This window comes from Gambusia affinis, linkage group LG08 (assembly GCF_019740435.1).
Source record: "Gambusia affinis linkage group LG08, SWU_Gaff_1.0, whole genome shotgun sequence".
In the NCBI taxonomy this organism is placed as follows: domain Eukaryota; kingdom Metazoa; phylum Chordata; class Actinopteri; order Cyprinodontiformes; family Poeciliidae; genus Gambusia; species Gambusia affinis.
Genome location: NC_057875.1, coordinates 9,200,727 through 9,222,925, shown reverse-complemented (window position 1 = coordinate 9,222,925; position 22,199 = coordinate 9,200,727). Strand labels below are relative to the sequence as shown.

General features: G+C 37.8%; 1 protein-coding gene across 5 annotated transcripts in view; it reads left to right on the top strand.

Annotated features, from left to right (window-relative positions):
- scaper (S-phase cyclin A-associated protein in the ER) overlaps positions 1-21,279 on the top strand; it is a 63,108-nt gene extending 41,829 nt beyond the window's left edge. For all 5 annotated transcript variants that reach the window (XM_044124242.1, XM_044124240.1, XM_044124239.1 and 2 more), the window contains 8 exons: positions 2,399-2,522; positions 6,398-6,627; positions 8,645-8,800; positions 10,462-10,696; positions 12,004-12,153; positions 18,922-19,113; positions 19,808-19,856; positions 20,018-21,279. In XM_044124242.1, the coding sequence (XP_043980177.1) occupies positions 2,399-2,522; positions 6,398-6,627; positions 8,645-8,800; positions 10,462-10,696; positions 12,004-12,153; positions 18,922-19,113; positions 19,808-19,856; positions 20,018-20,118 (1,237 nt within the window). In that variant the 3' untranslated portion in view covers positions 20,119-21,279. The remainder of the gene's footprint in view (positions 1-2,398; positions 2,523-6,397; positions 6,628-8,644; positions 8,801-10,461; positions 10,697-12,003; positions 12,154-18,921; positions 19,114-19,807; positions 19,857-20,017) is intronic.
- Positions 21,280-22,199: the final 920 nt, after the last annotated feature.

Below are 22,199 nucleotides of genomic sequence, written 5' to 3'. Positions count from 1 at the left end.
TGGAATCGGCCAAAATCCAAAATCTAGATCAGCTTGGTAGATTCTAAATCAAACCAGGATTTGATGTCCACTAAAAAAAAAACCTGACCACATCGCTAGTTTTATTGTACAGTAAAACAATATAATCTTCTATGTTGAAAGAAGCTTCCTTCATAAACATACATAACTAAACTGTGGATTTGTATTTGTAAAGGATTTTCTTTTATTGACTAATTGTGTTGGGGCATTACAACCTTTTCTTAATTATGACCTGTATATAATTGAAACTTTTGCGTAGGTTTGCATGCAAAATATCAGATGGTAATCTTTAGCATATATATTTATAATTAAGAATTGAACAAAAACACTACATTTTTCGAATTGTCCATCATGCTGCTCTGGTGGTTTAAAATGCTGGAATGACCAAAACAGGCTGTCAACTGACAGAAAGAAGGCCAATTTGTGTTTTTCATCCTGCAAAGAGAAGACCAATTCAGCTGTCTAGAAATATCTGTAGCAAAAAACAAGGTTTGGAAGAAGTGCCAAAAATCATTTTTAAGATATCACTATTTTAAAAGCATGGTTGGCAAGTTGCTAGCCATTTAATTGTCAGTAATACATTTTCAAATTTTAACAACCATGCTATTTTTACTCAAGATAACCATACAGTGTAAATCTAATACTCACCCATGTTTAGTAGTTGTTCAATGGAACACGTTGCACGGCATGTTTTAAAAAAAAAAAAAAGAAGGGAAAAAAAAGCATTTTTTTTTTTTTACTCTGCAAATCTAAACTCTACATTTAGTTAAAGAGTGCCGAGTTTAAAGTTAGTTAGTTCCTCAGTCACTTTTCTTCCCTGAAAGTTCAATCACTTACCTCTTTATACACGGCTTAGGATGAACATTTGGCAAATGGAGTCTTGAGTCTCAGTGTAACCTGAATGCTATTGACCAAAGTGAACTTTATCTGGCCGTTTTTAAACATTTCTTTGCTAGTAATTAAGCCTGTCCTGCCTTGCCATTTAATCTGTGATAGATGGCAGATAACCCCGCTATTGTGCTCTACTTTACTCAACAAGTGCATAGTCAAATACCACAATAGTGACTCGAGACACCCAGAGTAACTCCTGTCCTTTAGTGGAATGCTTATGGCTTGCTCTGGCTGTTCTCATAGGCTGTGTGAGGTGTGTAATTATACAATAGCATTGTGAAAAAGTATTTGAGTTGTCCTTTTGCTATTTGCATTGAAGCTTATCTCTGTCGTGCCTTCACTCAACAATCAGGGTCTGAGAATCTGAAGCTGTAAGGCTGCACACAAAACAAAGTCTGGTTGGGTTCTCAAGTTACCTTCCCTCTTGTTACACATAGCCTAATCTTTTTTTCTGTTACTATTTCCAAAGTGTTTGTTGGTTGATAAACTCTTACTCCGTCTGTCACCTAAAATTGTAACAATTTCTAAGGAAACCTCTATTGTGATTTTATTACTTTTGTTTGCTTCTTATGCTTTATTGTTAGCAGGTGTTAAACTTTCCTGTCTGATGTGAACAGTGTGCAAACACTCCAAATATTGTGATTCTCACATTAACGCTACACTTTGTGTGGGCAGTTTTTGTGCAAAACTTGCCCACAAGAAACACAAAGCAAAGAATAGCATAAGTTACTGACAGACTACAGTGAGCCCTCTTCCTCGTGTATTTTCCTCTGCTGTGCCAACGTGGTTTTACTGAAAACGCACAGCAGATGTGAAGGTTCGGTACATATCAAAATGTTTACCAGTTGAAGTAAACACGGCCTACTTTAGGCACCAAAGAGGGGGATTCCTTTCTTCCCGCGAGCAGATAGGACACGCCATTTCTCTAATGGCTAAAATATACAGTTGTCAAAAAATATTAACTGATGAAACGGGGCGAAAGGGGAGTAGCAGTCACCGCGGAATGATTGGTCAGTTATCTGAAGCATTAATCTTCTCTACAGCGTGTTGTAGAGCAGACAAAATACAGAGGCTGCTGCCCGGGGCTGCCTGGCTGCTGTTGGGAGCTGCTAAGAGAAATTGTTTTATCTCTCCAGCGGAAATGCTGCACCATCTCTGCCAAGATGGGACTGAGATAGCACTCAGCACCTCTAAAGGTGCCTACAGAGGGGAGTCTGTGCGTTAAATAGCTGATATGAGTGTTTTATTTCTCAAAACTGCTTCCATTCTTGCACAGTCAGTGAAATATCCTTCTAACAGCTGAAGATAAAGTACATCCTTAAGAAAGCACAATTGAAGAAGATTAAGTTTGCCTTCCTGAAACCTGCAGGTAGTTTTTCTGGTTCCCAGATCCCATGAATGACTGATTACTGGTGTATTTTTAAAAGAATTGCAATCTGAGTTTTATTTGAATTACTGATTGATAATGGCTTCTCTTTCTTCTTGTTAGATCTCTCTGTGCTGCTGTAAATACCTACTGTCTGGTATGTTCCTCCTGCACCTTCAACTGCAGTTATGTGCTCTTTAGCAACAAGATAGTCTTCCTCATGGACCTGCTGCTTCACCAACTAACAGTAAGTCAAGACACAGATTGTATGGTTTGCATAATATTTTGGATTTTAGATACTAATAGTTAAAGGATTAAATATTTAGTGATTAGACCTCTAAGCATTTCCTAGATTTTTTTTTTTTTCTCACACTAATTTAGTTAAAACATTACGTTTATTATCAATTTAAACTTTAGGAAAAGGTTTGAATTAATAGAACATATTTCTCTGTCTAAAAAGAGCAACAAATCTACCTTGCAATATATTCTGAATTGTAGCCTCTAACATCTTTATTTTGCAAAAACTACAACTATACAATTGAATAATTTGCTGTAAAATCTATAAAAAATTTGTATGCATAATGAACTTGACATTCAATGTGTTGTGAAGTTTTGTGGAGGTTGTGCTTACATTTTTAAAAGATTTTGAAAAGCTCCGTAATTAGATCGAAGGATTGTTAAAGCCCATCTTGCTGCCTAAATACATTGTTGACTAGCAGAGTTTAAATACCCGGTTGTAGAACTTTATAGCTGCCAAATATTGCTGCAGTCCTTTCCATTTACATAATTTCACACACTGATATCAAATTCCACCATGTTGGAGAGGTCTATTAAAAAATAAAAATTAAATTAAGCAAACAAAAATATAGTAATTTTAATTACTTCTAAAATTACCATTGCTCACAGTTGTTGTGTACTGTTTAGCATTACAGTTAAAATACTGAACATAACTGTGTAGTAAAGAACTTTTTTTATAATTAGGAACTTTTATATTTCGAGCGGTATTTGTCTCTGTATGGCTTTGACTTTTGCCACAGGACAGATTTTATTTTAGGTTTTTTTTTTCAAACATATTTTGATTAATTTTGTTTTCATAATGATAATAATGCATGTTTAAAATCTGTGATAAATAGATGTTATTATATTCTAACAACTCTATAAGCCTCATGATGTCGGGCAGCAAACAGCCCAGTTGGAAGTAATTGTTCAGCTGGCATTAAGTCATTCCAATAACGCTCTGAAAGAAATCTTCTTGCGAAACTGGCTTATTGTTAGAAAAATTATGATGTCAGTGGTTTGCTTTAACTGGTTGTTAATATCTTTTGTGATACTAATTTATTGGCTATGAAAAACTTTGATTTGGTATCTTAAGTGCAAAAGTTACTGGATCACATGGCAAAACCAAAAATCACCAAGCTAATTTTAAAGTAGTGATTAACTTACCTGTGTTTCTAAGCAAGTTAGTTTTTAAGCTATTTTACTTAAGAGTTATAAAAAATTTAGGTCTTAAATTGATATTACAAGTTCTTAGAAGTCAGGAATTTAACCTACTGAAACAATATGTAGAAATGAGGAGCCCCTGAGGGCTACTTATAACTTGTTTCTTAATATATGTTTACATTTATATCTATGGTGAACTTTTCTGTTCCAACCGTCAACCTGAAAAATTATAAATTTCTGCCTGATTTACTTAAAGAATTGATCATTTTTTATATTTTTTGAATTTCAATCACTTGCCTTCTCCCACAGTCGGTCTTGTAGTTTCGGCCTTTTTTTCTGACATCATAGAGTGTATCACAGTGTTAAGGAAAAGCAAAGCAAGACTGAAAGTTGTGAGTCCTAGTGTTCCCCACAGATGCCTCCTGACAGAGGGAATGTGAGTGCTCAGTTAGAAAAGGCAAGCAGGCTGCATTGCGGCGACATGTCGGCCCATATCCTTCAGCACTCTGCTAGAAAGACTGTAAACATCAGCTCACTCCAAACATCCAACAATGGCGGCTCTACACTCACAACACAGACAGGACAAGGCACAGCCACAGGGTTGTGGTGCATGCATGAACTCTACTGGGGCTTCCTTTTTCAGTCGAGTTCCAATCCAAAGCAGTCGTATTTCCTCGGGGCAGAGAGGGAGAGGTTAGCCTGTATACTCCAGTTTATATAAAACACATCCCAGCAGCTGCTCTGCTGATGGACATCTCCAGCAGCACTGCAGGAGATGAACTTCTTCTTTTTCAGTGTAAATTGAGCTCAGCATTTATGCTCGCTTCCACCATCGTTTTATGGCAAATTGTGATAAAGTTTTAAAAATTAACATTAAACTTAGGGTTTCTTTAGTTATTATATTTGTAGGCATGCACGTATTGAGTGCACATCTCATTTTGGTATGCGTGTGTTAGCAATTGAGTGTAGCAGTGGGGGTTGGACTGAGTATGCCCCCATTTAATTAGATTTGTGGAGAATGTTGGTGGATTTACCTACGCTGTCAGCATTCACCCTGGCTGTTGGAGCAAATGTGAATGTTTTACCTTTGCCAGGTTTCACAAAGCAAAGGCACTAAATTTCAACTGTGGAGCTCTGCTTATGTGTTACATATGATGCTTGGAATGCAGATGAGAAGGATGGCTATCCTACTAGTTTGTCTAATTTCTCTCAAAGGTTTTCTTTTTTAAATAGGGCAGAATGTCCAATCCAATTTCATTTTTAAAGCACTCTAGAAACCACATTGGACCTAAGTGCTTTGCAGAAATGTATGGATGCATAAATGGATAGATGAATGAAAATAGAAAATAGATTAAAAACATATAAAGTGGCTGTGAAATTACAAAAATTAAGAATAATAAAAGATAAATAAGTGACAATATGTTCGAAATCTAACAGGGTGTTAAAATAATGGGGATAAAAGAAGAGGTTTAAAGATGGGATTTACAGAGGCTGAGGAGGCCTATCTGATGTGAAGTGCCAGACCGTTCCATACTTTAGGAACTGCTAAGCATAGATCAAAAACCAGTTATTAAAACGTAAAAATAGGATCTTTCTCCAATTTTCCCCCCCATACCACACTGACAACAGCACTCTTCGGTGCGGGAGTAATTCTGGGAGGAGCAATCAAAGTTGACCATTTTCAATGTTTGTGAGGTTGGAAGAAGCACAAAAATTTTAAGATTCTAGGGGGAAAAGTATTTCCTGTTGGGTCATGTTGTCTGTTCATTCAGGCTTCCATAAGTGGGAGTTGAATTTCAACAGATTACAGAAAACCTTAAGAGTCCAGTTCTGTGTGTCTGTCTTGAGTCATGGTGGATTTGGAATACTGGTAGACATTGGAATATCTTAAAAGGAACCTATCATGCAAAGTTTAGTTTTTCATATTTTTGTCCTTCTTTGTCCTCCTTAGTTCATCTTTTTTGGTGCCTGGAAAATGAGCTGTTTCACAAATCTCCCATTTATAAAGTTGCAATCGGCAGGCATTGCCCTGTTACCTAGCAACCTCATTCAAGCACAGCCCCTCACCGAGCAATCAGATCAGAGCTCTATCATAATTTGGTCAATTAGTTTTACAGCTGTATGATGAAAAAGACCAGTTTTGCTATTGATGTACCATTTAGAAACCACATGCTGCATTCTTGATGGTTGTATTGGAGGCTCCACTGTACACTGCACAATTATACATCTTTTTGTAGCCTTTTTCAAATGTATAAAGTGTGAATGTAAAGGTTGAGTTGTGGAGTTTGACCACTTGCTACCTGTCACAATAAGGAAGTTGTGAGTTAAACACAACTGGAATGTCACAATTTTGTGTTCTTACTAAAATTGTACAGACCTTGTAGTTTTCCTGTCATTCAAAGACAGCCAACTTAGTGGCTTTGGTTTGTTTTTGAGAAAACAGTTTTATTTAACTCAAAGCATATTATGGCTAAAAAAGATACATTTTCAATGTATCTATGAAGTAGGAAATTGAATTGAAACACTTTCAATTGGCTAAAGCTTGTCATCAGGTTAAAGTTTTTCAATACTGATAATCTGAAGGTGATCATCAAATCTCTGATAGCTTCTTCTTGTGTTTTTGTTGAGTTGTTTTTGTCAGATGTTCTTAGTTATGCTTTTCTTTTTCCTCTGTTTCATCAGCTATATGTTCCAGATGAAGACAAATCCATTTTTGGCTGCAGCATAAACAAACAGGTCTTTGACGGGCTCACAACAGGCCTGCTTCAGACCATTGCTGCCATTTTGAAGCCTCTGTTTCTCTGCGTTGTTGAGTCGGGCCAATGTGAAAACTTTTGGATTTCATCCTCAGGTGCCAAGGTCAATAGCTCTGCTGTAGAGTCCTACAGCACTCGACTTCAAGATCTTATCAGGTATTCGTCCTTTTGTATTCAACTCTGGGTATTTCATCCTCCTCCATTGTTCATCCTTCTTTTTACTTCTATACCTTTTTATCTGCTTTCTTTCAAACTCCTCTTTACTGCTGTTAAACATCCGATTTCTTAAAGAGCAAGTCATATGTAAGGAATAGGGTAAGAAAATGTCAGAAAGCTTGGAAATGATCCAAGTGGTATCTTGTTAAAATGGGAGTAGTGTGAGAATGAGTTGTACTCTGGCCAGGTTCCAAAAGGTCCTTTTTTTTTACACATTCAGAAACTCATTCTAAGTAATATTAGTTCCTGTGGCGGTTACCAATCCACATAAACAACAAGCACTTCCACAGCTTAGAAAGGTCCCCTTGAACCTGGCATTTAGGCTAGCCCCATTTGGTTGACCTGTAAGAGTTGTGATAGAGATGGAGAAATGTGGACCGTGAGGAAAGGCAGGCCCAACACCCTGAAGCTTTGTAGACTAGTGAAGTCTTTCCACCATCCCTCCCACAAGCAATGATTTATCTGGACAGAGCAGCTGCACAGGCACACCAATCTCATCCACTGACCCAAGTATAACCCCAGAGTCAGGGGCAGTGCCTGAGAAAAATTGTTTCGTCAGACTGATGATCCCAAGTATGAACCTAAGTTTTACCTCTACTGTCCTTTAATGTAAGCATGCCTAAGGACAAAAGAAGATGATATTCCAGTTTTTACAGCTCTAATTATACCTAACTGCCATTAGGTCATTTCTACGTCGGCCCAGAAGGGTCAACAAATGCCAAAGAAACAACAGCAAAAAGTCACAATAGAACTGATGCTAAAGCGGAAGTTGTTAACTTACCAAGATGACTTCAGTTTTAGCTGTTGTTGTTATCGTTTTCATTTTGTTGACCCGTCTAGGCCTTCATACATTTCCACATTTTATTGCACAAAGCTGCACAATGAAGTCCTTGGAACACAATAGGTCAAGAATAATGTTATGGTGCAGGTTAAAACAGGGATGGGTTTAAAATTCTTTCCTGTGAGCATCTAATAGACCACTGTTCAGTTCGTAATCCCAAAAATGAAAGTGTATGGCAAAACTACTAAGACATGCTGTTGAAGGAGAGCATCAATCCAAGAAGCAGCCAAGAGAACTATGGTAACTGAGTAGGATCGGCCTAAATTCACAGCTCAGGTAGAGGAAATATTTAGCAACTTGAACTTTGTGCTCTTCTCAAATCTGGCCCGTGCGGAAGATTGTTGTCTAAAGAATAACAAATAGAAGTAGAATACACCCAAAATCGCTTACGTGTGCAGGGGGCCTTAGAAGTGTCAAGCTGGTATCAAAATCCACCAAAAGACTTAACTTTACTAGTTTCCTCCACTGGTGACTCTCAATGGGCATTCAGGGTTAAACCCAAACACCTAGGTGTTGTGCTTGTTGAAAGCAGTGATGTTTTTCTGTCCCAACTGAAGCCGGCTCAGGAATGGTGTGGTCGGGGTCGATTGCATGGACCACTTTTACAATAAAATCAGACAAAATAACTGACGTGCCATACCGCTCATTGGAAATGAGACAGTAGTCATCCCAGTACTGATGTAAAAGCCTTGACTGGCAGCCATAATCTCTAGATTTTCAGAAACTCGTCTTACTCAAATGATTCTTGCATACCAGAATTTTCTAGAAGACTAGACCCGGGTCAGCAGACTGTCAAGGACCCAAAGCAGGGCTGGCACAGGGGCCAGAACAGCCGTCTAATGACACTATTAGGGGTGATTTGTGGCTGAAAGAGTACAGGGAACATGATCATGAGTCCTGTCATTGGCAGAGACAAATTGAAGATATCACAGTAATAGCTGGGGGTGGAGGGCTTAGGTGAGGTATTGGCTTACAGTTGCAGTGCAGTGGGAGTATGCACAGTAAAGGCCTTTGTTTGCTTGTGTGAAAGAGTCTTTCACAAAGAAAAAGGTTTTCTTTAGAAGCACATGCAATAAACCATGTAACGTTTTTCTCTCTTCTCCTCCGTTTCTTCAGTTACGTAGTAAACATGGGCTTGATTGACAAGTTGTATGGATGCTTCCTGTCAGTCCAAAGCCCTATAGATGAGCACCCCAAGATGTCTGCTTTTCTGGAGCAAGCCTCGTCTCTGCTGAACCGAATGTGTGAGCTGTGCTTTGTTGTAACTGGACGGTGAGCTTTTATTAGACAGCTTAAATGTTTCTGGACTGTCTTGATCTTCTCCTGACAAATACACACTTCTCTTTGCGCAAGTAATGACAGAGACTCATTACTTGCCTCCCTGTTGATAGTTTATCATCACTGGGTTCCATAGGCAATCTCATGGTTACTCAAACAGAGTTTGTAGTTCCTCTGAAAGTCCAGCCAGCAAGCTTGCGAAGCTGTTGTTACTGCATACAGAGATAGAGATCTACTTGACCCAGTGCTCTATCACTCACCATAAACCTTAGTCTGCAGTGCAGGGGGGAGCCCACCCACATGTGCCATGGCGACCTCCACTCAGAGAGGTTCAGTGGCGCCGCTGACAGAGGCTAAGCACACAGTCACACCAAGGGACATAAGCACCACCATTCCTGACTTCAAAGGAAAAAACACTCTGAACATTGCAGAAGAAGAAAATGGTGTTTCTTTTTTATCCGAAGCTGTAATTTAATGGTTGCAGAAAAGGTGACAGAAAACAACTAGGAAGAAAGCTTTGCCTTAAAAAAATAATAAAGGATGTAATGTGGTACCTGTTTAGCTCATCTATTCTAAGATTTGTTCTGCTAACAACCTATATGTCATCTATAAGAACGTTCAATGGGCCACAGAAATATTTGGACCATGCCAGTTGCTGTGTCAGGGGATTATAATTGCATTTAGAGGCTCTGTTCTAGCCTAGCAGCATATTTCACACAAAGCCTGTTGGCTAACATCAAGTATCAGCATGCACTGCAGGTTTCATTCTTAGGTCAAACACACTGCTGTTGTACATGGCTGCAAATCATAGATGCTGCTGCTGCAGGGGTATTAAATAGTCTGACTCCAGTAGCTAAATACTTTTACTGGCCGCACAATATCCTAGAAGGCCTAATTAACTGCAATTACTACATAATTGTTCTGGATAGATAGTATTACGATGCAAATTTTTTATTTAGAAATACATCAATATAGCTAACACTCAAACTTTATATATAAATGCCTTTTATTATTGCATAGTAAAAAACCTTCAAGTATAAGCCGAACTTACCTTGCAAAAGTATTCAGCTCTTTAATCATTTATGACATTTTTTGGCTACTACGACTATATACCTCATTTCATTTTATTGGGATTTTATGCAATAGACCAGCACAAAGAATTTCATAAAAGTAAACTGAAAGGAGAGGTATATTTCAAAATTTGTACCAAATGAAAAAATGAGAAAAATAAATATCTGATAAGAGCCAGTGCAACAAATTGCCTTCAGATGTCATCTAATTAGTCAGGTAATCTGTGTCTAATTTATTCTCAGAACATACAAAATGCACTTCTTCTAATAAGGCCTCAGATTTTCTTTTTAGAAATTGTCAGTGAACATAGCTGACAAATACGCAGGTGCTGCAGGCCATGAAGGGGACTCACCAAACCTATGGAAGAAGCTTTTATCAGATGAGAGAAAAATGTTATTTTGTAGCCTAATAGTCTAATCTTATTCTGTGTCAATGCAACACAGCTCAGTCGAAGTTCTTTCTAAGTGTTTTTGTAAAAAGAAAAAGGAAAAAAAAGAAAGTTGAAAAAAGTATGTTCTATTGCTAATTGAAATTTTCATTTTCTGTTAAACAGCGCAATATTTTGTTTTATTTTTCTCCACCAGGGCTCCCAATATTTTTGACAATAAACGGCAGGATCCAACTGGACTTACAGCCGTTTTGCAGTCCACTGACCTGGTGGGAGTGGTGCATACCCTTTATTGCATCCTGTTGCACAGTTTCTCGCCAGAATCTGCCTCCCAGACTCAAGAACCCTACGGCCCTGGGGTCATCCAGGTGGCAATACACGGCATCCGGTTCCTCAACAGTTTTGCCATTCTTGACCTATCAGCATTTCAGGTATTTATTTATATTTTAATTTTTTTGTAGCATACAGTCATTTTTATTTTTACTGCCAATACCTTCAAAATGGACATGAAATGACAATTTCACTTAAGTGTTTATAGAAGATCCCCAATAATATTCCTCAAAAGTGTTTAAATCTCCCCTCTGGACCATATAAACATATTCTTGAAGTCTGTTAATGCTAGCCATTCAAAGAGAAGTTGTTCTCAGTGGGACTAATTTGACCTGTGAACGTAAACACAGGAAACCTTTGACCTCAGGTCATGTTCTAGGGGAGGATTAGAGAGCCCAGTGGATGAAGTTAGGATGAAACACAAGTGATTATCACTGTACGAGGAGCCATACATTACCCACTCTGTGGAGGAGAGCGTGACAGCTTTGCTTTCTTAAGTCGCCACACAAACTAAGAGCCACACAAGCGAGCCAGAATGCTGTTAATTATTTTAATGCCTTGGGGTAATTACTTTGAAGCAGCTTCCTGTCACTGACCCGCCATATTCAGTCAACTCAAAACAGCTGGAAATGAAAGCATTTTCCCTGCCAAAGTTTTATGAACATTTTAAATTATGTTGCTTTTTTGGCTGGGACTTGTAATCACCTTGTGTTTCACATTACTTCTCTGCGACAGCTTATACATATCAGTAGTGATCGGTTGATCAAAATTTAAGCTGCTGGCTCGCTCTTCTGCTGCATCAGTTCACCAAATGGTGTTTAAGGCAGAATTTAAAGGGTCGAATGAAATAGAAATGACTTGTATTGTGACGGATGCGATTTGATGGAGTAAGATGTGTCTTATCCGGGATCTTGGAAATCTGTCCTCTTTTGTCTGTGACTTTCAAACTCAGATTTTGTTATTCTTATTTTTAAATTGTTAAAGTAATTATACATATTTAATACCTAAAATAGCACAGAGATAAAACAAAAAAGAAAACAACTAAATTTGGTTGTTGGCCCTCCAACCCGCTCCTCAGATATTGTTTATAGCTGTTTAACGCACCCAAACCTTTAGTGCAAATTGCAATGATCTTGCGGTGCTCTGTCACACTGGCATGTTTAATAAATACTCTCTGAGCTCCTCCTTGTATCTGTGCTTCTAAGCAGGATTCGGCTGTTTTACATTTATGCTCTGTTTGATTTACTTCTATTTCTATATGTTGTACGTTTTCACCAACAGAGGTTCTAAACTTTTATTGCTTTAGGTACTTGTATTGTTTGGTAGTTAGAAATAATCAAACACACCTCACATCACATTTAAATTCGAGAGAGCGCTCACTGATGTGTTTTATCCGTTGTTCGGCCAGTCTGTTCTTGGAGCTGAGGGCCTCTCTCTGGCGTTCCGACACATCGTCAGCTCGCTGCTCTGGTACTGTACCCAACATTCCTCTGAAGAGCTGCTTCACGAAGTCATCATCTGTGTGGGATACTTCACTGTTAACCATCCAGACAACCAGGTAAACCACCCACTCAGACTGCTGATTATTGTACTATTTTTCAAATCAAATGATTAATATAATGAAAGATTATAGGCATTTGCCATAAATGTGATCACTTGGGGGGGGTTATGGTATCTTTGTCTCACAAATGTGTAGAAGTGTCATATAAGGGCATGCATATTAATGAAATTATAGCAAGGCAGCCAAAATCTCTAAATATTGGGTGTGATGTACAGAGATACAAATACATAAAAAAAAAATTTTAAATAAAATTTTGTTGGAAAAAGTGAACCTCATCTATAAATTTAAAATAGAAAAAAAATATTACACAAGATCAGGAAAATAAGTTTTAATGCAGGACTGTTTTGTTATGGCCATATTGGGGAGTCGTTTTCCGGAATGGAAAGTTAAGTGGAACTGTGAGAGAAGGAAAGTTGTAAGTTGAATCCGGAATATGAGCTACAACAATATGAAATGCTTAAAATGGTTATGTCTGTCTAATGAATCTGTTGCATGCGTTTCACTTTTGACTATAATTTGTGAAATGAATTAATTTATCAGGGACATTTTAATTTATGGACATGCTCCCATGTTAAATTTGTTCAGTTTTGGTCTGATCTTTTTTCTTTTTTAATTCAGATCTGGGATCCTTTGATGAGTGTAAAGTTGTCAATTTTAGGGGGAATAGGCTGATGATATCATCTTACTATTGTTCCTCTCATGTATTATTTGTCAGAAAAAGGGTGTAGTTTTGTAATTGTAACAAAAAGCACCTGTTTAAAGATTCATGCCTTGGCACCTTCCTGCTTTTGGTCTGTGTGTCGTTCATTGTCCCACAGAGTGAGCCTTTGTTCTCACCTGGAAAAGCAGAGCAGTATTCTTGCCCCAGTGTTACAACTACTTAGGAGGCTCTGTGGAAGTGAGCAGGATGTGATGAAGCAGACCTGGCTGCCGTGTAGCTGGCCGTCATGCATGGCCCGTCTACCGGGCCCCTGATTAGCCATGCTACAGTTGACTGGGCTTTGATTAGGCTAAGCCTGACCCACGCGAGCAAAGTCCTGTATTTAAATCTAAAGCAGTTTATTGGCTAATTACTTCTTCATTTTTGCTTTATTTATGTTTAAAATTTCTTCCTGAAGCTTGTTGTTTTTCATTATTAGAATGAATAAATCTAACCATCTTTCATTTTAAATCCAGTTGGTGTAATAAAATAAATAATTAAATAAGTTCTGATGTATATTAAGTATAAATGACAGCCAAACAAAGAATATTTAATTCTTGCTCATATTAAGAAATGTTTTTCATTTCTTCCCTATGAAGAACCGAAAACAAAACTCCTTTCACCTGGCTTCTGGGTTTAAAAGAAAACACATTTAAGTATAGATTGTCATGAAACAAGATCCAATCCAACTTCACACAGTTGATCTTTGCCAGTGGTCCAGTTCCTGGAATGCATCCATTCAGTTCTTCACCAAGATGGATGGTTTCAACAAGGAATATTTAGAGCAGCTTGAGCTTTTCTCCAGCTAATGTAAGCATTGGCAGGACACAAAAGCGGCCCGACCCGAGGCCTTTGCAGTCACAGAGACTGCTGATTCACTGTCGGCACACTAGCTTTTGTTTATACACATACTTTAGAAATAGACCTGCTCATAAAAAGCAAAACTTTGAAGCAGACCTGTACGTCAGGATGTATTCCCTCAGCTTTGAGGGGGCATGAGTAATTCAACTGTCATGCAAATAAATAAAAAAACTAACTTTGAAAGAGTGACCTAGTAGGATTATGTGGTTTTTTGTTTGTTTGTTTGTCTATCTAGTAGCATTGCTGTTTTTTGGGGCTTATGTAGCCATGTCTGTTTTTTGTCTTCCAAATGCACCAGTGGAGATGTGATGAACAAACAAAATAAATGTCTTGTCAGGATCAAATTACTGTACTTCCTGTTTCTGCTAGAAGAAAGATGTACCGGTAATCTTCATGTCTTTATCTTCAGTGATTCATTCATGATTCATCTGTAGTGATGATGTGCTGAGTCTTATAGCTGATGAGATGGTAATTGTTAACTGGTGAAATGTTAACCCTCTTGATTCTGGCTTACTTTTCAAAAAGACACAAGCAGTTTTAGAGTGTGGAAATCTTAGAAAAACATTGGGTTTGTTTTTTCAGCTCATGGAAAACCACCAGTTCCACTCATTAAAATGAGCATCAAAACAACTCTTTATTTTAGGTTGTTTTAATGGAGCATTGTTTGTGTCCTTTGCTATATCCAGAGACCTCTTTGTCCTTGTTAGAGGTGCACCAATCAGGCTTTTACTGCCCAGATTTATTTATTTTTAAAGCTGACCTGCTAACTATGCTGACTCGTATGTCTTAACTTTGTTTAAGAGAGGTTTTAAATGTAACAGAAATGAATAAAATGTGCTGAAAGTACCTTGAGAGAGGTAGCAGTTTGAAATTCTGAAGAAAACTAATTATGTAGTTTTGCATATTTTTCTAACCGATCATTCCTACACTCAAAAGAAAAAGTGAAAGAATATGGTGGTGATTTGCTAATTGGTAGAAGGGAAAACATCAGACTTTTCAGTTTTGATGCATTTATTAAACATTTATTTTAAAAAATGAGGATTTTTTTCAGTATTTGACCTGTAAATTACCAGGCATAGCGAATCATTAAGACATTGTTTATTTTGTTGACTGACTGATTATTCAATGGGAATGTTGCTATTTTAGGAAGAAAACTAGATCTCATTATCTGTGAGCTTTAAAGTTGATGCACAAGGGATGTTAGAACATTGTGGACAATATATTTCTATGAAAACAAGTTGGCTATTAATTTGGGCTGCTGCAAGCAGGATTTAGATGCTGGAAGATAACAAGAAGCTGAACATATTACAGAAAGGTTGCTCGGTTCTGTCATTTTTGAGAGTTTCCTATACGGAATATGATGACTTTGAGATTCCAAAAAGACTGACCAGAGTTCCAAATGTACGTAATAATGGTGTTATAACGCTAAAGAAAATAGTTATAACAGTAGTATTACTGTTTTAGTAATAGTAATACAAATGACATTCATTCTAAATATGCTGAAGACAATTTAAAATACTGTATAAACATGTTTGTTATGTTAAAATAACAACAAAATAATCAGAAAATGTGCAAGCAGTGCTCTTTTGTAAAGTAGTAAATAAAATGTTTTAATTCCTTTTAAGTTTAAGATAGAAAGTTTCTAACTTAAACTTATGAAACTGTAAAGTTTAAGTAGTAAATATATTGTAAAATTTTCAATTAGTCTAGAAAGTAGAAAAACATGAGTTTAGAGTGTTTTTTTATATATTACGTGAAGAGATTTGGTACAGTCAGACAAACTTTGTACCAGATATTGTGGCTTTACAAAATTTGCCACAATATCTCTGATTGTGGCAGATGTGGGCTATGGATCATCTCCTGACAGAACGGTGGAACGTGCACCAGAGCTCAGCTTTATCTGTGGGGTCAGTCCTCTTCTTCCCATTCTCTTTGAGGGCGTTTCCTTCACCCTGGAGGCCAGAGTCAAGCTTAAGGTCTATAATTCCTGTTAACCTGATGTCGAAACTCTTCCTTCAGCAGTCCATTACTGGCAAGACAACCAAGGCCCCTGCCTGCAGGGTAAGTGTAGCTTGTGCAGACCATCGGGAGCCAGCAGCGGGGAATACACTAACTGCATCACCCAGCAAAGTAAACAGACAGCGGAACACTGACATTCACGCACACTCCACTAACTGGCAGCAGAATACCCGATTGTCAGCTTGGTACATGATTTACACTCTGCTTCAAGGGTGAATTCAGGTCCAAAACACTTTTAAGTGAAGCAGCGGACGTTTTTAATCCCTGCAAACCTTTCAGTGCAAAGTTTTCATTTATAACACTTTTGTCAGGTTAGTTTCAGAGCCCAGTTATCAGCAGCAGAATCTGTGTTGGAATGACAGCATTTGCTCATAGAGATAAATAAGAGTTATTTAGTTTTATTATGTAAACAGAGGGTTTCACAGGGTTTTAAAACTGATGGGTACCTTAAACCTGAAGTTGAAGTGGCTTTGTCAGCGTCTGCCACTAACGTAGTCTGAATGTAGTTTACACAGTCATTGTGGAAGCCTTTGAGAAAAAAAAAAAAACACTAAACAGTGACTTTGTGTCTGCTCTGCTGCCTGTGTTATCAGTAAAGATGTTCCACTGGATCTGGTTTGTATTGTGAGTTTAAGTGTCAGATATATGGCCCTACTTTACCTCCAGTTCCTCCTAAGGTGTTAGGGGTGTCTGGACAAAGCAACACCTATAAAAAATACCCTTACGTGTTAAGCTCTGCATCTTATGTAAATACAATATTTTTTCAAGAGAGTGTTGAGCAAGAAATGTTGTTTTATTTTAATTGTCATGTAAAATATGGCTATTTTTATCTGCTGTTATTGACTGCTTCTATGCAAGGTCTCAGGAGGAATTTGTTTGTTTCAGAACATTAATTTTATACACTCTTTGTGGTCACAGACTGGGGAAGTCATGCAGCCGAAGTACTATAAAGCTGCTTAAAAAAAGCCAGGACTTAAGAAAAAACAGAGCAGCCATGGCACTTGAGTTTTCTCAGGATTCTCTGTTAAACGTGGACCAGATGCACGTTTGTCAGAGCTTAGTTGTTAGTTTTATGATGCTGAGCTTTGAGCTGGAGATACCTCAACTGCTTAGTTTCAGTAGGGATATTGTTTTAGATCCTGTTGTGACTCTTCACCTGGAAAACAGACAGTTCTGTCTACCTCCTGACTCTCTGTACCACCAGCTTTTGTTTTATGTCTTTCTGCGTCAGGCACTTGAGGCTGGACAATTTGTTTAAGCAGCTAAAGATTGAATGAAGATGCATCGTGGGAGATTGAGTTTGCTGTGTGATTTGTGCATTGGATCGCCTCTAAGCTCCACCTCAAATATCTCCAACGTACTGTGGCATTACATTATTGTGCAGAAATCCTATAAATTAAAACAGTAGAATGATAAGATTCTCCTGCTGTTGCAGAATTATATTTGGAGTACACATTTTGGAGTATTTAGCTGTCTAAATGAAGGCTTTCTGTTGTCCAATGGGATGTCAAGATACAATGTAATTCACTGGTGTGGTGAAAAGTAGCATAGAAATATTATTAACAGAGGCAGGTCACTATCTAAACTAGTAAAAATCAAAGTCTAGTTTGTTCCAAAAATCCTTAAAAATGTCTCAGCATTTCAGTAGATATGCTGAAATGCATATTCAGCATTTCAGCTGAGAAAATATGGGGAGAAAATATTCCCACAGTGACTTATCTTAGTAGATTGTAATATTTCAAATTGACATATCTAGTGCTCTCAATATTTTTAAGTATTTCTACGACGGCTGAGTTGAGATTAACCTGTCCTTACAGAATCTTTTTAAGTGATGATCGGAAATGAAACTGTTTTGTGTTCTTTGAAACAAACAAAAAAAAAGAGAGCAGCTCTGCTGCGCTCTCTTTAAACTGATAAAAGCAATGACTTATCGCTTTGTTTATTCTGCGCCTCAAACTTGGGAGTGCATTATCAGAAAGGGGGGAGGAGCCAATGAAAGGGTATTCGTGTGTATTTGTTAAAATCTTGTAAATCTTTTGGATTTATGTCACTTGGACTGTGGGACCTCACCGCAGCCTTCTGGTTTCCATTGATGTTAAGTCACCGGTCCTGTCGGTCTGTACCTGTAAACCTGCGCAGCCAAGATTTAGCATGTTGACCCTCCTGGCTCTCAGATGGTTGATGATGGCTGTCTCAAGTTCAGGGGAGATGACCGGCTCATTAGGTTTGAACCTCATTTTTGAGCTCTAGTCAAAAATGGGGTCCAATGAGGGACTTTTTTGTGAAGACACTGTGTATTGAATACTGCTAAAATATTCCCTGATAAAACAGCTTTATTTGGTAACAACGGTTGTTACCAAATAAAGAATGTAATAGTCCTGAGTTTCTTCCACTTTTGCTTTGGCCTGAAAGCATGAAAGTTTGGGAATCGCTGCTCTAGGGCCTGTGTACATGAATGTCTGTTTGATTTTTGCTAGCCATTTCGATGGCTAATATTGGACGCTAAATTAATCCAGTATTATTTAAAATGTCAGCTTAATAGTTTTGAGTTTTGTTGTAAAATAATAGGAAAATCCTGTTAGCAGCAGCTGCTCCCTCAGAATGATGGCATTGTCAAAATTATAAAACATAAATATTTTCAGTACTTTTCTCATACCATCTTAGGTTGCAATTCCTAAAGAGAAATCCAAATTATCAAAAATCTGTTGGTGGGTCAGACTGCTGTAGTGCTGTTAATGGCTTTGCTCCTTTCTGGAAGTTCTTGGTAGAAGTTTGCACACCACATCTTTCACCTCCAGCTCCACCCCTTCATGCCCGAGTTGCACTGTGAATGCCCTCTTAACCCAAGTTTAACTCCTGCACCGACTCTGTGCTTTGAAGCTTAAAACCAGACTTGAAAGTTAAGTTTGAATTGCTAATGAAAGCATCAGTTTGCGCTTAAAATTTTCCCCGTGATGATCTGTTCATACTGTTGACATTCTGCAAAAACATCCCCATCATTGTTTTTTTTATAGTCTGTAATTGTGCAGTGGGAGGCTCTGCCCCGCAGGTCTCCTCCTAATGGCTGTTTGTGTGTTGTTTTAGTGGCAGATTTACGTGTGGGAGGGGCGGCGGGTGCTGATTTACAACCAGCAGTGCCACTGACGGGTTTTAGTGACTGACTACTTGCTTGTTGTGTGTTCCAGGTGATAGTGCAGTCTGGCCGCCAGCCCAGCGTTCTGCAGAAACTTTGTCAGCTGCCCTTCCAGTACTTCAGCCACCCACGTCTTATCAGAGTGTTGTTTCCAACCCTCATCTCGGCCTGTTACAACAACTCTCACAACAAGGCGATCCTGCAGCAGGAGATGAGCTGCGTGCTGCTGGCTACCTTCATTCAGGTAAAAAAAATAAATACAAAAGAATCATAAAAGTCATGCGATGTTACCAGATGTTGTCAGACAAAAATTTACTTGGATAACATATTCGTCCAACCTGCTCGTTTATGTACCTCGGAGTCCAACCTCGGAGCATCTTGTTTATAAATAAGCTATCGAAATTAGGTTAATTCACACACCTCGCACAATTCAATCACATTAGCAGTCCATTAGCTAATTGACAAGCGGCGGTCTGAGCCACTGGTGAATCTGCAGCAGGCAGGCTTTTACCAAGACAAATGGATTCCTTCACGGTGGATTTACCTGCCACTGGTTCAACTCCCAGCAAACATCTCTTCTCCTTCATCTTCCTCTGACAACAAGCCCTCCTCGCCACGCTGCAGCCACTGCTGTTTAAACACCGATTAACTTCCATTCAAAGGGAGACAAGCCATTGTCATTTCTTTCAAACAAACCAATAATGCATGGCGTCTTGCCCCGCTGCCCTCAACCGTGTTAAGCTCAGCAACATTCCTCCGAGTGGAGCAACTTAATCCTGGATAGCTGAGTAAATCAAAGTGAGATGGAACTGTCACATTACCTTTAACGTTTCCTTCATTTAGTGGTACTATATTTCTTGTATAATTAAGAAAAGTAATTGATTTTTTTCATAAATTAGAATTGTATCCTCACTTAAAGAGCTTTTCATTTTTCCTAGGATTGTGTTCCAAATGAGAAAGACTCGGAGAGTAAAATATATAAGAGCGGTAAGTTATTCTATTAAGACAATACTATTGAGCTTCTTCCAGGTTGTGTCTTTTTTTAAACGGGACATTTTATCCCTTTAATTGGAGAAATTCTACTCTAACGGATTAAGGATTTCTGTCAGGCGCTGCGTATAAATGATTGTCCTTTTTTTCCTGTGCAGCCACCCGAAGTCTGCAGAATGACTGCCTGCTGTCCTACCGCTTTCCAAGAGATCAGTGGGACTCAGCCCTGCAGTTTTTCCTCAAGAAGCAGGAGGAGTGATGGAGTTGAACTCTGTCCTTCGAATTAAAAAAGCACAGTTAAACAGTTGCAGAGGGTAATTTCTTGGTGACAGTCTTTTCATTCAGAGATTTATCTTTAGACTTTGTCAAATGTAAATATGTCGAAGCCTTATATGTTGCATCCATTTTGATTTCTTGGAAATCTTGTTGATGCAAAAGAGAATTTGCACAAAATGTCTTATTTGTTCTTTACAGTTTGAACACTTTACTGTAGTCTGTTTATGGTTTAAGTTGTTTTGCATTCATTTGTTTCTGTTGCACAGTTAATAGAAATAAAACATTTAACTATACTGTCGTATACAGATTTTCAAGCATTCTCATCAGTGCTGTCTGATAATTTGTTGTATCTTGGTGGTTACTTATGCGTTAACTACTCCACTATTTTTTTTTTTCATCTCTTTGTATTGCAAGGTATTAATTGTTGACAGGAGGAACTTACAAGATGACAAGTGTATTGTATGAGCATAAATACTGCTCACAGATACTTGTTACTTTATTCAACTAGTCAGTTTACTGCTTGAGTCGTTTCAATCCATTTTGTTTGTGCAATTCATAGAAATAGGATACATTTAGTTATTTAGAATTTGCCAGTCATTTTCACTAGTACGGTTTCTGTAAATTTATTGGATATAGACTCAGAATGGTTTGTTGTGTCATTTGAAAGTTGATGATTCATTTGAAAGATCTGTGAGGTTTTTACAGTGTAATGACATTGTTCTGCTTGTGGGAGCAATTTACAAGTTAATATGTATGTAGTATTAGTCTAAATAACTTATTTTTAAGTTATTTATGCACTAAAAAAAATAGATATTTGCTCTTCAGATAATTCATTTACTGTTTGAACATTTCATTTGAATCCACCTCTTCCTGTTGTGCGGTTAGTTGGGGAAAAAGCATTTTCTTATACTGTTATTTATAATTTGCCAATTACTTTCTGTACTGTTTCTGTTAATTTATTTGTGTTTTTGTATCACAAGAATCTGAATGGTTTATCTAGTCTTTATGTTGGCAGTCATACTGTTATACAGAAAATGTTTACGATATATGTTTAATTTCATAATTTGTCATCATTGTTTTCATGTTGTTCAAGGAGTCATTTACAAGCTTAATATATTTCAGTTAATAAAGTTATTCAAAATACTATCTGTCCACTTGGTTCTGATTTATTTTAAACACACCTCTATAGATGGATAGATGGATAGATACGCACAGCTTTGCAAATTATACACATCTGAAAAATTTATATCTTGTCTGATTTTGTCATTTGAAAGGGTGTATTTGAATAAAGAGCAACTGACATTTTTCTCAGGTTTGAATTAAAAATAATTTTGATAGACTAAGCTTGATTTACAGTCATAACTGCCATGCCTGGGTCCAGATAATAACCTTATCAGTCCCTCGGTAAGTAGAATATGTGCTTGTGCACGACTACAGGAATGAAGTGACTGTCATACATGTAATGTTGATTTAATTTTTTTTAATGCAGTAATTTCTTATTTTTCCGAGAGCAGAGTAAGTGTACCAGAATGTGTATTTGAGAAATGTAGGGATCTAAACATTCAAACTAAGCCTCTTATTTTTCACGCTGTGAAAGTGGCACCATCTTCCAGCTCTTTCAAGTTTGCTTTAAATCAGTAATGCTGAAATCTGGGGCCTGTTAAATGTTCAAATGATATATTACTGAAACGCATAGGCTATCTCAAAAGTTTATGGTTTGTATGTGAAATTATTTTTCTACGTTATCTAATATTTTACAAATGTGTATTTTCTTTGTAAGATGAGCTATTGCTGCATTGAAATCTTTGGCATATTTAGTATAGTGGGGACGGGGGAGGTATTTATTTATTTATTTATTTATTTATTTAATTAATTTTTATTTCAATGGGGGTCCTTTTCCCTGGCTGATATAAGCCGATCCTCCTCAACAAATTGCTGAGGTGTAGTGTGTCAGTCCCGGCTTGACCCGCCTGCTCTCCTGTCCAGCGGCTATTTGTCGCTCAGGATTCCTGCTGGAATGAAAATAAACTGAAGACACGCCGGGATGCGTCCGCAGGCTGCATG